At 37.8% G+C, this 13,666-nt stretch overlaps 1 protein-coding gene across 11 annotated transcripts in view; it reads left to right on the forward strand.

The window, feature by feature from the left end:
* LOC131591585 (oxysterol-binding protein-related protein 8-like) overlaps positions 1-13,666 on the forward strand; it is an 81,032-nt gene that overhangs the window by 47,436 nt on the left and 19,930 nt on the right. For 10 of the 11 annotated variants that reach the window (XM_058862410.1, XM_058862415.1, XM_058862420.1 and 7 more), the window contains 4 exons: positions 7,624-7,694; positions 11,008-11,088; positions 11,893-11,994; positions 12,668-12,871. In XM_058862410.1, coding sequence (XP_058718393.1) covers positions 7,624-7,694; positions 11,008-11,088; positions 11,893-11,994; positions 12,668-12,871 — 458 coding nt within the window. Of the gene's footprint in view, positions 1-7,623; positions 7,695-10,305; positions 10,530-11,007; positions 11,089-11,892; positions 11,995-12,667; positions 12,872-13,666 lie in introns of those variants that run through there. The other variant, XM_058862421.1, reaches the window with a different exon arrangement.

The following is a 13,666-nucleotide window of genomic DNA, read 5'->3' on the forward strand; positions in this document are numbered from 1 at the left end:
GAGGATACAGTTCCTTCTGTCTGTAAAGGGGAGTCCTACTGCAGCTTTCTCTTGACTTTAATTAGAAAGAAAAGAAAATGCATATTCTGAATAGATTTGGACCAAGATATTTGCTCTGTTTTGTAGTTAAGACAGATTTGGAGAGGTGATATGGAGCTGTGTTTATTAAAACAAAGCAAATAAACAAATCAAAAAAAACCCAACCAAAGCCAAACAGAAAAAATGGCTGTATTCTCCCTCCTTGTATTTCTTCCTCATTGCCCAGCCACTCTACTCCTTTAGTTTTTTAGCTGCTTTTTCTGTTCCTTCTGGGACATCTGGACAAGGACTGTTTCAGCTGAAGTGAGGCACAGACTTGGATAAATGGAGACAGGCCCGAATACATGATGCTTATCCAGATTTTCCTACTCCCTGTGCTTAAGTGAATCATGTTTTTCATATAGAATATAATGGTTTCTATTGGTGGCTATCCATGCCTCATCTTTGGTTTTTTTCTGGTACTTTTTTTCACCTTGTCATATGCTGGGAAGTTAACTATACTTCTTTGTATAAGGAGATGGAGTAAATAGTATTATTTCAGGATTAATCACATTCACGCTACTATTGATTTAATTTAGGGCATGTGATTCACTTTGTAAGAAAAGGAGACATCTAGTATGGAGTAAGGTAAGAACTCAAGTTCTTATTTTCAAGGCAAGTCTTGGTGTCCTTTTGTCCTGTTTTTTTAGTAGAGAAGGTTTCAAAAGCTGGTCAGAAATAAGGTTTGATGGGGAAAATGGGACCAGCGGAGAAACACCTAAGTGAAGGAAGTTCCACATTTGCAAGAGGGTGGATGTGCACACTAATCATTGCGGCAAAGAGGCTGCTGATGTAATGAGCGGTGGATGAAGGTGGTTAGGGAAAGATTATTTGGCTTTATTCTGGTAGTTGCCAGCAGGAGGAGTTTGGATCAGCAAATTTCTAGTCTTGAAGCACAGTTTATTGGAATCTTTTTTTATGTTTAAAATTTAAGGTGGCCCATTTAAGTGTTTTATTCATTGAATAAAATATTTGGGGCATTAATAATAAAAAGCCTTTTTTGTGGAGATCATTTAGGGCAGCTCTTCCGTGAGTCAGGCTGGTTTGTATATAAAAATATGGGAGAGTTTTAAGAAGAAAAAGCAATTGCCTCACCTTTTAAAGAAAAATAAGAAATAAAAATGTAGAGGCCATGTCTGTTGACAAAAACTAGTCAGGTGAGTGCCTGAACAGGAAAGTTCAACTTGGCTGTGTAATGCAAGCAGTTGACTCCCTTTTTTGAGATTCCCTTAGCATACCACAGTATCAAACAGGGAAGCCACAAAGCTCTTGAGTTGTTCTTTGTGCAATATAAATTTGGGACTTGAAATACTAACAGGAACTTGATTTAAGGAATCCTTAAAACATATATACCATTAAAAAAATGATATTAAGTGTGTTTCCCAGGAAAAAGGAGCTGAAGCAAAGCCATTCCACTTTAAGCATCCTAAGGGCTTTGATGAGAGGAGTATAGTGTTGCTTGGCTTGCTGCTGATTTGGCAGCCTCTGTCTCTTCACTGCATTTTTCATGCGCGCCCTTCGTTTGTTTCTTTTTTTTTCCTCTTTTGTATCCCACTCATCAGAATGTGAGGTAAAAGGCTGCCACTGCAACACTCTTGCTCCAAGCAGCTTATGCTAACCAGCTTTCACAGAGAACATAATCCTTACACAAACACCTTAACTCATGAAGGAAGAAGGTCCAGTGCGACGTAGGTTTTCTTCATGTGCTGGGATTTCATCTGTGTTTTCTCCAAGAGCTGATGGCCGAAAGCTCGTCCGGAATGCTTCATTTGGCGGATATAACGAGCTCTCTCCTGCTTTACCAGGTTTGTTTCGGTCTTGCGTTTCTTAAAATGTACGGAAGCGAATATAATTTCCACCTCAAATTTTCACGCTTGAATGGCAGTAATGTACTGAGATGTCGGTAGAAATCAGAAAGAGTATTGCTTGTATGTATTTAGATAACAGCTCTTTGTAGTGGCGAGATTTGCAGACAGGGAAATGAGTAAGTTAGATTTTACACTGCCACAAATCTCACTTCAAAATGCATTGGTTTATTTGAGACTGAGTGGAATGTTTGTTTTGGTTGTTTGGGCTTTTAGGACTGAGGTTCTGTGATGTGGTTTATAAATGCTTTCCTCTCTTGTACTTTCCAACGTGTGCCCCCCCCTTCCCTCCCACCATACACACATAATGGATCTACTTTAAAATTGTAAGGTACAGCAGAAGGTTTTCACTTAGCTGTAACTACTGGGAACTCTGCAGGCTGGTCATCAACGATTTGACATAAAATTACAAGATAGAAATGACGGCTAAAACCATAGCCTTGCTAAACTCTGAAGTGCAAGTGTAGTTGAAGACTTACAACCCCTGAAAGGGCTTTAATCTCCTTTTTGCTCAGATTGGTTGTTTCCTGAAAATCAGTACTGGAATATTGAAATTAATTTGTAGATCATTGCACATCACTGTTCACAATGTGCTTCTGACATAGGTACCTGAATTTCTGCAGTTTATTTCAGAAAGCCTCAGTTCTTGAAAATGTGTTACAAGGTCACCCACTCCTGAAGGGGATCATAGTACAAACTGTGCATTCTTTCCAGAAGTGCTCTGGTTGTGTGATTTGTCTTGTGCATGCGCAGAGATGCACTTTATTGTGTAGTCCTGCAGGGCCAGGATGTTGGGGGGAAGGAAAGAGGGAATAAAATAATTTTCACTTTCTATTACGTGCCTCCTGCAGCATGGCTCACTGAATTTTTAAGCCCTGCTTCTGAAGCCCTGGAGCAGAGTTGGGTGCAGAGCATGGGGGAGGTTGCAGACACCATGTTTTATTAAACTTATTTTATCCTGGAATGTTTTCTTTCACTCTGTTTTAGGAAATGATTAGCCTTCTATCAAGAATCTAACACTGACTTTTATTCAAGCTGCTTACGAAATAAAAGATCTCAAAACTTGAAAGCATGGGGTTGGCAACTAGAGAGGTGCTTCCTACCTTTAAAGTAAATGTGTAGTCTGGTAATTAGTGGAAAAAGGAAAAAGGGTCTCATTGTGTATTTGCTTCCTTTCTGTATAGAATTCTGCAATTAAAGCTGATCACTGTTCACAAGCAGACAATGAATGACTACTTAAAATGCAGAACAAATAGAAAGCATTTTTAATGAAAACATTTGAGTGTGTACATAGAATTAAAAAATGCTTTCTATTTTGGAATCTTCCATATATCTCTGAAGAATTTCAACATTCTTAACATGCTTAATGGACATTTTTTATATACTCTTTCAGACTGGTTTAAGCAAAGAGTAATTGTCTGTTTTATATATAGTCATGTGTAGTTACAGTGATGACAGTCTCTGGTTATTTATTTATTTTATATGGTGCTTACAAAAGAGAACACTGCTGTTAGAAAATACATAAAAGGACTTTGCGTACTTTTCTGATAGCTTTGCTCTCAAAGTCCATGGAGGAATCTGAATTAGTTAATATGGGCTTGTGCTCTTAAATCTGGTTGTCAACATGCTTTTGAAAGTCAGTCAGTTAAAAAGATTATGGTTCCCTGTGTTCAATTCTTTAAAAAGATTTTTCCTTTTTTTTCTGATGTGTTTATTATATAGCACCAGTATTGATAATGCCAACTAAGTACAGCTCATACTTCTTCCAGAAGCATTTTCCAGCTCAATCCCTTGTTCCTCAAAACTGCACATGCACAACAGTAATCAAATCAGGCTGTTCCTTTCTTTTCATTTGGAAGTCAATAATATTGTTGCTTGGATTGCTATTTTGATCTTTTCATGCATTGCATTGCTTTCTTAGTGTTTTTTCTGTGTTTGAAAAAGAGCCTCCAGTGGATAGTAATTACTTCTTTTATGGATAAAACAGATCTGACATCAGAAAGTAACTTGCTTATTTTCTGATGTATTTTTCTCATCTATCATAATTGCAGATGGCATTTATTGAGAGGCACAAAACCAGTATTTGAGATGTAAGAGATGTGGTTGGTTTTGGTTTTTCCCTTCCTTCAAAACTGACTGAAGGGACAGATTGTGGGTGCAGCTTTAAAAAGTGTGTTATGCTTGAAAATTGAAATCTATTATCTAGACAGTTTATTTTGAAACTGTACCCTGCCACAGTCTTTATTCTAATAGTCTTTAATTTTGCAGTGTATATAGCCTTGTTTTTTGCCAACAACAGTGTTTTGAAGTTTTTGGGTTTATTTATTTATTTATTTATTTAAATTTTTTTGTTATTGACTACACAATCTATCTCAATCTCTAAAGCAGCACTATTTGATCGACCTCTTGTATGCAAGGGTTTTGGTTCCTCTGTCAGGCTCTTCAATATCTCTGAAAGCTCCTGATGAGTTTTAATGTAGATTTTCATGCGCAAGTTTTGGAAGAACATGCTGAGTGCTCACTGTAGGAATGCTCTAATGGACAGTTTCCCTTGGCTTCTGAGGTCATACCATGAACTGTGGCTGACTGCACTGGCATTGGGATCATCTTTCAGAGCCCATGGCACCTGTGCTGTTAAGATAAGGGAGATCACACTGGGATAAAGTCTGTTAAGATGTGGTGTTTGCTTTGTATGCAATAGCTGATACTCAGAACCGCTTTAGAGAGTACAGTAGTCTTAACTCTAAATACTGCTTTCAGGATTGTAGATAGAAAATTATACAAAAATTCAAAGGATTCAGTAGAGAGGAAATTACAGAAAGGGACTGTGTTCAACACCTGAATTTCTACATTGTGAAAGGTAGGCTCAGGTTATTTCATTAAAGAGCTGCTGATTGAGTTACAAGGTGGGAAAGAACAAGTAAGCTAAAATATTAAGCCCAAAACCACTGCTGATAAATATTGAAAAACTTGAAACACTTTCTTTTTATTACGCCCTACTTCTAGCCTCTTGTGCTCTGGCAGTCTCTGCTCCACACATGTCTGTATTGTGAGGTTATTTCTCTACACCGAGGGAGGTTACCAGGAGAATGGTGGGGGATGCAAAGCTGGATGACTGGGTTTCCTCACAGACTGAGATGGGGCAGTGCAGGGTGTTCCAGGAGGTGCAGCACCCTGACTTGGCTTTGCTAATGAACCCCTGAGAGAGTCCTTTTCTGTGCTGTGGGTGAGGAGGGGTGAGGTGGGTAAGTTCATGAATCAACTGTCATATGCACCTCTCCAGCTCGAGACACTGAAAGCGAGGAGGTGAAATTCATGGAAATGCAATTGAACTTTGGTCTTTGTGTCCAGTTCTCTGGGACAGAATAGTTCTTTCTGGTTTCATTTCTTCTTGGTGATACTGATGCAAAGCTTGTTTGTGAAAATAAAAAATGTATGTCTGTTGGATAAGGATGTGTAAAGTCCTTAAAATTGTTGTGCTTTAGAGAGCAAGCTTGGAGTTATAGCTTCTCTTATGTAAGAACGATCCTGACTTAGCATTTCCATGCTGATTCCCCCTCACTAAGGCTTCTGTATGTGCCATTAAATAAACAAAAATGGGAAAGTCATTAGAAAATGCCTGCATTGCATTTTCAGTGGGATTTTTGAGGAATTTCTTTTGGCACTGGGATGAGGAGAAATCCTCTGCTGTGGTTCTGGTGTGTGTTTGACTGCCTAAGTCTGGCACTGAATCCAGTAACTTCTCAGTGAAGTAAGGCAAGTGTAGCCTCTGAGGCTTGAAACAACCTTTTGTTTTGTTTCATGCCTGATAACTAGTGCTGTAGAAAATGTGCTTTTGCATTTGGTATTTATATAGGAAATGTGGTTTCTGGTGTCTGGAGTTTTTGTGGATTCCCTCGTACTACAAATCTTCCGCCTGTCAAGGTACTTCTTCCCTGTTGTCAAATGGTCTTCTAGGTTTTCATTAGCTGAACATATCTATTGCAGATGTGTTGGAAGAATTTAAAAATGAAGGATTTGATCAACTGTGCCCAGATGGGGCTTCTATGAAGATGTGTAAAAGTTGTTTGTAAAGACATGTAGGGATTTCTTTCTGTGAATGTAACATGAGAAGGTGTACTGCAGTACATAATTTTTAGAGATCTGATCTTAAAAAGGAATATCTACACAAGGTAATAAATATCAAGGGAGAAAAATCCCCAAAAGACTGATTACCAAACGAAAATCAAGAGGAATTTTAAGGTTTCTCATGTAACCTGGAGATCAACCTAATGCTCCTTTAACTCTGAATCTTCTCAGGATGTGTAATTGTGACAGTTCTGTCTTAAGAGTTTCTGGTTATTATAAGCTGTGGAAGGCTGAAGATATTAATAATAAAAATAATTCCTACTATGGGCTAACTACCCAACACTGCTACAGAAAGTTAAAAATTCTTTCAAAATTCGTAGTTTTCCCTCACATACACACATTCCCCTGAAGAATGTGAAATGAAGGAGTTTCTCTGGTAAGTCTTCTCATTTCAAGGATCAGAATACTGATTCCTGTTTCAAAGTCAAGACCATGGCCAGAGGGATGCTCCAAAGCACTGGTGGTGTCCATGGGTGCAGCGTGCCTGCTGGTGCTGTGTCTGGTGCGCTGTTTGAGGGTGCACTGTCCTGCTGGTGCAGGGTGTCCCTGCTGCTGCAATGCCCTCTCATGGGCACAGCTCTTGGACACCCCTGTGCCACGCTTCTCAGCTGCCTGGGCTGTTCTGAAATCCATGCACGACTTCATAGTCTCATCTGCCTCCTCTCCGGAGGGTGTGTAAATGATGGCTTGTGGACTTGGATAAATGCATTGTGCAATCTGTTTTATTCCTGCTTATAAAAGCTTTATGCTGCCACCACCCTCTTCAAATAAAACAGATAAGCGAGTGAGATTTGTGTCCTGTAAGCACAGTAGGCGATTTTCCTGCGAGAGGGTGCCAGGCTCTCAGTATATGCTCTCTGGCACATAGCAGCTGTGTGGCAGCACCCGTACCAGTTGTGTCCCTATTTTCCATTGTCACATGGACACCAACTTACTTTGCTTTTTGGATACTGAGGAAGTGTGGGGTTTGTCAGAGAAGAGAAATACGGGATTTTGACAACTGTTTCATTATAAAACCATGTAGCTATGCTTCCTCAGGGTCAAATGGAAAATATAAATTCAGAGCTAATGTAAGGAACTTTTTCCATTTTCTTGCAAAAAAATCCTGACTGGTGTTTTGAATTGGATTTGCTTTCATGTAGGCGGTATTTAACAATTATGTAGCTGTAGAAATGAACAAACAAAAAAGGGCTTTATTTAGAACTTTTCTCTGTGCCTGCATGTATGCAGGTAGGGGAGAATGAGAAAATAAAAGGACAAAAGTTGGCACGTTATATTTACAATTCATTGGGTTATTGGATCAGATGCAGCATTATCGCAATGCAGTGGACTGTTCTTGCCTCTTAGTGGCAAGTATTAAATTAGTGTATGTTGTAGCAGCTGGTATGTTTTCAACTGATAAGACGGATTGGTATGTATATGTTATTTGAAAATCTGATTTACTTGTACTATTTTATACTAGATGCATTGGCAAATTTATTTCAAAAGCTATTTCGTATAAATTTTGCTAATGAATTTAAATCATTTGCAACAATGCTGTTTTTTCTTTAAGGTTTTGACAAAGGGAAGGATGATGTGTCACAAAGTAAAGACGATTCAGCGTATTCTATGTCAAAAAGCAAGGTAAGGAAAACAATCTCCTAACCTCACTTAAAAATGTTGGTGTGTAAAGGAGTTACACATTTTTAATTAAAGGCAAATGTATTTAACTTTTGTTGTAGATAATCCTAAAGATTACTCGTCAGATTCAGCAATAGATAAAGATCATTAATAAAGTTCCCAGGGTGACATCACATCCAAATCTGTGGTTCAAAGAAATGAAAATTAAATATGAAATCTTCTTGCTGTCATCTTGGAGTGGGAAGTTGCCTTGCCATTTATTTGAAATTGCCTTGTTGTAGAGTTTAAAGGCTCTAACTTACCCAGCTGTGTGGTTTTCTATTTTCTGCTGGGATGTCCACTGTCTTTTTAAAGAAGCAAATGTGGTAACAGACACTTAAACAGACTGTTGGGATGCAGGAGGTGTGGGTTGCTCTGGAAGGTGATGACCTGATTTCGAGCACAGCTAGCTCCCAGGGGAAAAGGGGAAATTCCTGCTTTTTTTGCTGCTTTTGCACACAGCTGTTCCCACAGCACTCGGTACTGGGCTTGGGCAGGACCCCTTGGAGATAGGATTTGCACTTGAGGTCCTGGCACAAATTCTCCTGTGGTATTTGATATATCAGAGCTATAAAGAGAAATATTACAAAGATACTGAAGGAAAACAAAGAGATTTCCAGGCTTAAGTGGTGGTGTTGAAATTGCAATGGGATAAGCAGTTCAGTTTCTGCAGCTGATGCAGCTTTGTGGTGTGTAGTTAAGGATTTCAAACTGTTGGTGTCTTAAATGTGACTTGGAATCACAAAATCTTGTATCTTTTTGCTTTACTGCATTCTAGAGCCTCACTTGTCAGGGATATAAAGAAGTATACTTTACTATCTTGTGATAAAAATATTTATATTGGTCCAGAAACTTCAAAATCAGTTTGACTTGGAAATCAAGTTAATATGATCTCTTTTGACATGGATTTATTCTGGACTCCAAAGAATCATTTTATCTTTGACTATCCAATTCCCTTTTCCTCTCCCTTATTTTTCTTAGTTCTTGTGTTAACAGGATCTTAAGTCTTTGGGTTCTTTGCTATTACATTTTTTGTGCCTTTATGTCAAAGATGAGACCAATATTCCTACTTCTGCTCATACATGTTTTTCTTCACTTTTTTTATTTTTTTTATTTATTTATTTATTTTTTTTTTAATGCTGTATCTGGGGCTTAATTTTACTAGTGGAAGTAAAATTGCAGCCCTTCTTCCTAAGGGAGAATGGAAAAGCAGTGATGGGACTTGCCTGGAATCTGGTACTGAATGTACCTTGATGGGAGTTACAGCAGGTTCTCTTAAGGTGTTTTCTTCTAAATTTTTTATCTCATCTGCTTTGTGTAGATGTAACGGTGAGAAGGTTGCTGGCTTAAAAAATATACAGATTGCTGACCTGTCTCATAACACTGAGCAGCTAAATGTAGACCTTTACTCAGTGTCATATTAATGAGCTTTAAAACTGAAACCATGAGAAAATGAGTTTTTTTAGCCTGGGAAACTTACTGGTTTGGGGCTTTTCTATGCATGACCTTTAGATTGCCTTAGCTTTCTGTTAGTGAGCAACTAGAATATTTATGAATGTTTTCCTGAAGTTGTTCCATTATAGCTTGCATAATGAGTTCATTACCTCTTCTTATGTGACAGTGATAATCATTTATCCCCTCTTCTCTTACTACATTTAAAGTACTGTGTTTCTTTTAAATTCTAGAGAGAGGAATTTAATTTCAAGTTGTACACTCATCTTAAAGCTGAATTTTGAGTGTCAAGAATATACCTTTATTACAAGATGTTTTCTTCATTTTTCCAAGGCAGATACAGAAGTTAAAGAACATTTACTTATCATTAAAATAATTTTGAGCTAAAATTACTTTTTGCCAATTATTGCACATATCTTTTTTACAGTAGCAAAATAGACTCCTGTAAAGTCTTAGTTCTGAATTAAAGATGTAAAGCAGAATCCAGGTTAAATTGTTCTGTACAGCTTGTGACACTTTAGGCTTTGTTTCTTTTGTTTGAGCAGCCTGTGAGATAAAAGAACGCTCAAGTGCACTGTTTTTATTATTGCTGTAAGTTGTACTCAAAGCTTGTGTATTTTTTGACTGTCATTTTATAGTATTCCAGTGAATTATAGTATTCAGTGAATAGACTTTGCACTATAGTTTGACATTTGAAATGTGGAACATCTTGAAGGTCAATTTTGATAATATGCCCTTGAATTTGAATTGAATACACAGTTTAGAATGGTACATTGTTTTGGTTTTCTATTTATGACAATGCAGAAATTTTGGGTCCACCAGGCTTATGTTTCAGTGCACAAAGAAACACAACTCTAATTTATGTGAAGTTTGTATATAGTCAATACCTACTCAGTGTTCTCTGACCTCCAATAGGAATGATATGAAAACTCCATGACAGACTCCTCTTAGATTCCTCTTTTTCCATTTTTATTTTTCCTAAAGAGTGTTGTTCCCAAAGTGAATATTTGGTGGCTTGGGTTCCCTTTCAACCAGTAGGCAACAAACCCCTAGGAGTAATCTTTGAACCTTATGAGACACAGGGGAGAGGTGGGGGGAGAGATCATGTGGTGCTGAGGCAGCTATTGTCCTGCAGGAACAGGACTCGGGTGTCACGAACAAACCTGGGGCTTGTTCCTGCCTGATGCCACCGTGAGCTTCTTGAAGGTGACTTGCAAAGTAATCAGAGCATGGATTTAGGGTGCAAGGAGCAGAACAAGTGCCGTTAGTGGGCAGCTGTGCTCTGATGATTTCTAGAGCACTGAATCCTAGACTGAAGAGGCTGTATTTTCCTTCATGAGTCACAGGGTAAGTGCCTCTATAGCAGTTCATTTGGAGAAGCTGTCAAGCTGTGGATGAAGACAGCTGATTCTATATTCTGATTCATATATCCTGTTAAAACACCTGGGTTCTCCGAAAACATTCTCTCTCTGCTAAAATAATGTCTAACTACTCAAGCACGCTCTGTCTAGTAACAGTCTGCATGAGCTAAATACTTACTTGTATATAGGTCAGTATACTTCCAAAGGAAAGAACCTCAGACTTCTTTCCCATAAAACCCTTCCCATAAAAAGAGACTCCATGAATGAGTGGTGAAGAGCTCATGTTACAAGTTGTGGTTTATTGGTTTATTTGGGCTTTTAATGGGGGAAGCAGTAGAGAAGTGAGAGGGAATGGGAACCTTACAAACATAATTGCACTTCAAATACTTGCTATTGTCAGCATCAGTAACATATTCTTGTATCTATCATTGTCACTTATTTATTATGTGTATTGTGAATTTCAGTCTGAATCCAAGCTTTTCAATGGCTCTGAGAAGGACATCTCTCAATCTTCAAGCAAACTTACAAAAAAAGAATCTCTCAAGGTGAATTAATTTCCTAGTAACTCCTCATGGGCTGTAAATGCATTCACGTAGTTTTACCTTATTCTCTGATGGGAAGACAAAAATGCCAAATAATGATGATACTTAGGGAATATTTAAGTATTGTGAGAAGTTGTGCTGTTGAGTTTCTTCAAATTTTACTGTATTTTTACTTGAGTAATGGCTTCTATAATGCAGTCTTTAACATGGCACAGTATTGTGGAATAACTCAGAAGATTGTAGATTATTTCAGATTGGCAGAGACCTCAGAGATCTACATGCAATGAAATAACAAATGGAATTATAAAAATTGCAATTTGAATGCATTTCTATTACCTTCTTCCCTCTGTACTGTATCAAGACCAAATTCCACTGTTTGGTAGATACCATTTCAGGAGAAATGTAAAATTATTTGACTTTAAATGAGGGAGATACATTGCTTCAAATTTCTCCTGGTGGGTAGGAACATAACTGGTGGGTAAAGACCATGGGTCAGATAATGTACCTGTATACTGGAACTTGTTTTGGCTGGTTTTTCCTTCCCTTTGATTCTAACAGGAGTTTAAAAGTCCTCAGTTTAAAAATAAAATTGCAAAAGAATCCAAAATTGTCTGTGTCCTAGCTGATCTTGAAGTAAGTGCTTGCACTTTGAAGTCAAATACTCTATTTTAAAGCTATTTTTCTATATATCTATATTGCAAATTGAATTTAGCAAGTTTTTCCTCAGCTTGTATTGGTCAGTACTTTTTTGTGCTGATAACTGCCTCAGGACTGTGACATTGTGAACATTTTTATTATTATTTGCAGGTTCAAAAGAAAAACTACAGAGAAGAAAAGAAGAGAGCCACGAAAGAATTACTTAGCACAATCACGGACCCCTCAGTTATTGTTATGGCTGACTGGTTGAAGGTCAGAATCTGAGTTGAAGATGGAGCATTTCATTGCTTTCTGCTTTCTGGCCAGAATAGAAAAAGATCAATCTTTTACTTGCTGTTAATGTTTTTCTACAGGCACAGCAGCCACTAATGGCATCCCAAGGTCCTTGTGCTCAAATCCTAGGGGACCAATAGAGGAACTTAGCTCCCCCTTACTGCAGTCACCCTAGTCACATTATTCTTGTGTGCATAGCCATCAACTTGGGATGAGTTGGCTGTGCTGTTCTCATTTTGTCCTTCTCTTACGCTTTGAAGTGGGTGTGTTACATACATAACAATTGCAAAAATGATTCAGTCAGATATTTGAATGCAGGTTTCTTTGTGTATTTCTGATAGTTTTCCTTTCCTCTCTTAAGAACTAGATGTTACTGCTATCTTAAAAATAGCAGTTCATAATATCAACAGTAGTTCAGTTGAATTGTCATACTTCCCATATCTGGATGCGTGCCTACCCATTTGTAGAAAGGAGTATTCATCAAAACAGAGGAACAAGTATACCTTCATATTCTTTAATAAACTTGGGTAAACTCTTGAAAGACCTGATAAACTTTGCTCTGAAATAAAAGCTAATCAGTTTTAATTTTGTTAAGGGGAATGGTTTCGGTATTGACTTCACTGAGATACAACTGTAACTATTTATCTTACAGATTCGTGGTACCTTGAAAAGCTGGACCAAACTGTGGTGTGTACTGAAACCAGGAGTGTTGCTTCTTTACAAAACTCCCAAAAACGACCAGTGGGTAGGAACAGTGCTGCTGAACGTTTGTGAACTCATTGAGAGGCCTTCTAAAAAAGATGGGTTTTGTTTCAAACTTTTTCATCCTTTGGAGCAGACCATATGGGCTACAAAGGTTAGTGGTAGCATGTATCTTTCTTAAGGGATGACTAGCATTAATCAGCTATGAGTAAATACAACCTTAAAGAAAAGCTGAACTGTGTTTTCTGTTTCAACTTCAGTGGTGCTGATAACGAATGTAAGCCCTGCACATCTAGTCCCATTCAGAAAAAGTATTTGATTTATGCTGCTGTCTGTGCTTAAAGAGCTTCGGAAGTGTGGTGTGCAAAGGGTTGCCATTAAAAAGGTTAATGCAGTCACTGGCAATCACACGAATTAAAGGAATGAGTGTTGTATTTTACACCAGTCAAATCTGAGAAATTAAGATGAGATTTGCCAAAATAAAAGAGTTATAAACATTTTTTGGTGTCCAACTTCTATATTCATGTAATAAAATGTCACCTTAGTTCAATTTGCTTGTAAGAGTCAGAAAGCAGATTTCTTGCTTGTGCAATCATAGCTCATATCGAAACTTGTTAGCCAAGGCTGTTCCTTTTTCTTCTATTGTTAGGAAGATACATGTTTTCATTCAATTCTGATGTCTGTTTGCCTTGTCATATGCGGCATAATACTGTGAGCCGTTCTTAGTGTGTTGAAAAGCACAGGAGTGTTCTGCTGAGGTTTATTTCAATATCTTGTAAAGATCTTTAATGCTTGCTCTTACTCATTGTTTATAATCTGATAAACTATTGTAGTCCTTGTTCTTTGTTTACATGTGGAGAGGGGATGTGGAAGCACAGCACAAGTGAACATATTTTCCTTCTGAAATAACGCCTTGCTTTAGATGAAATTACTGTACAATATTAGGAGC

Source organism: Poecile atricapillus, chromosome W (assembly GCF_030490865.1).
Source record: "Poecile atricapillus isolate bPoeAtr1 chromosome W, bPoeAtr1.hap1, whole genome shotgun sequence".
Classification (NCBI taxonomy): Eukaryota; Metazoa; Chordata; class Aves; order Passeriformes; family Paridae; genus Poecile; species Poecile atricapillus.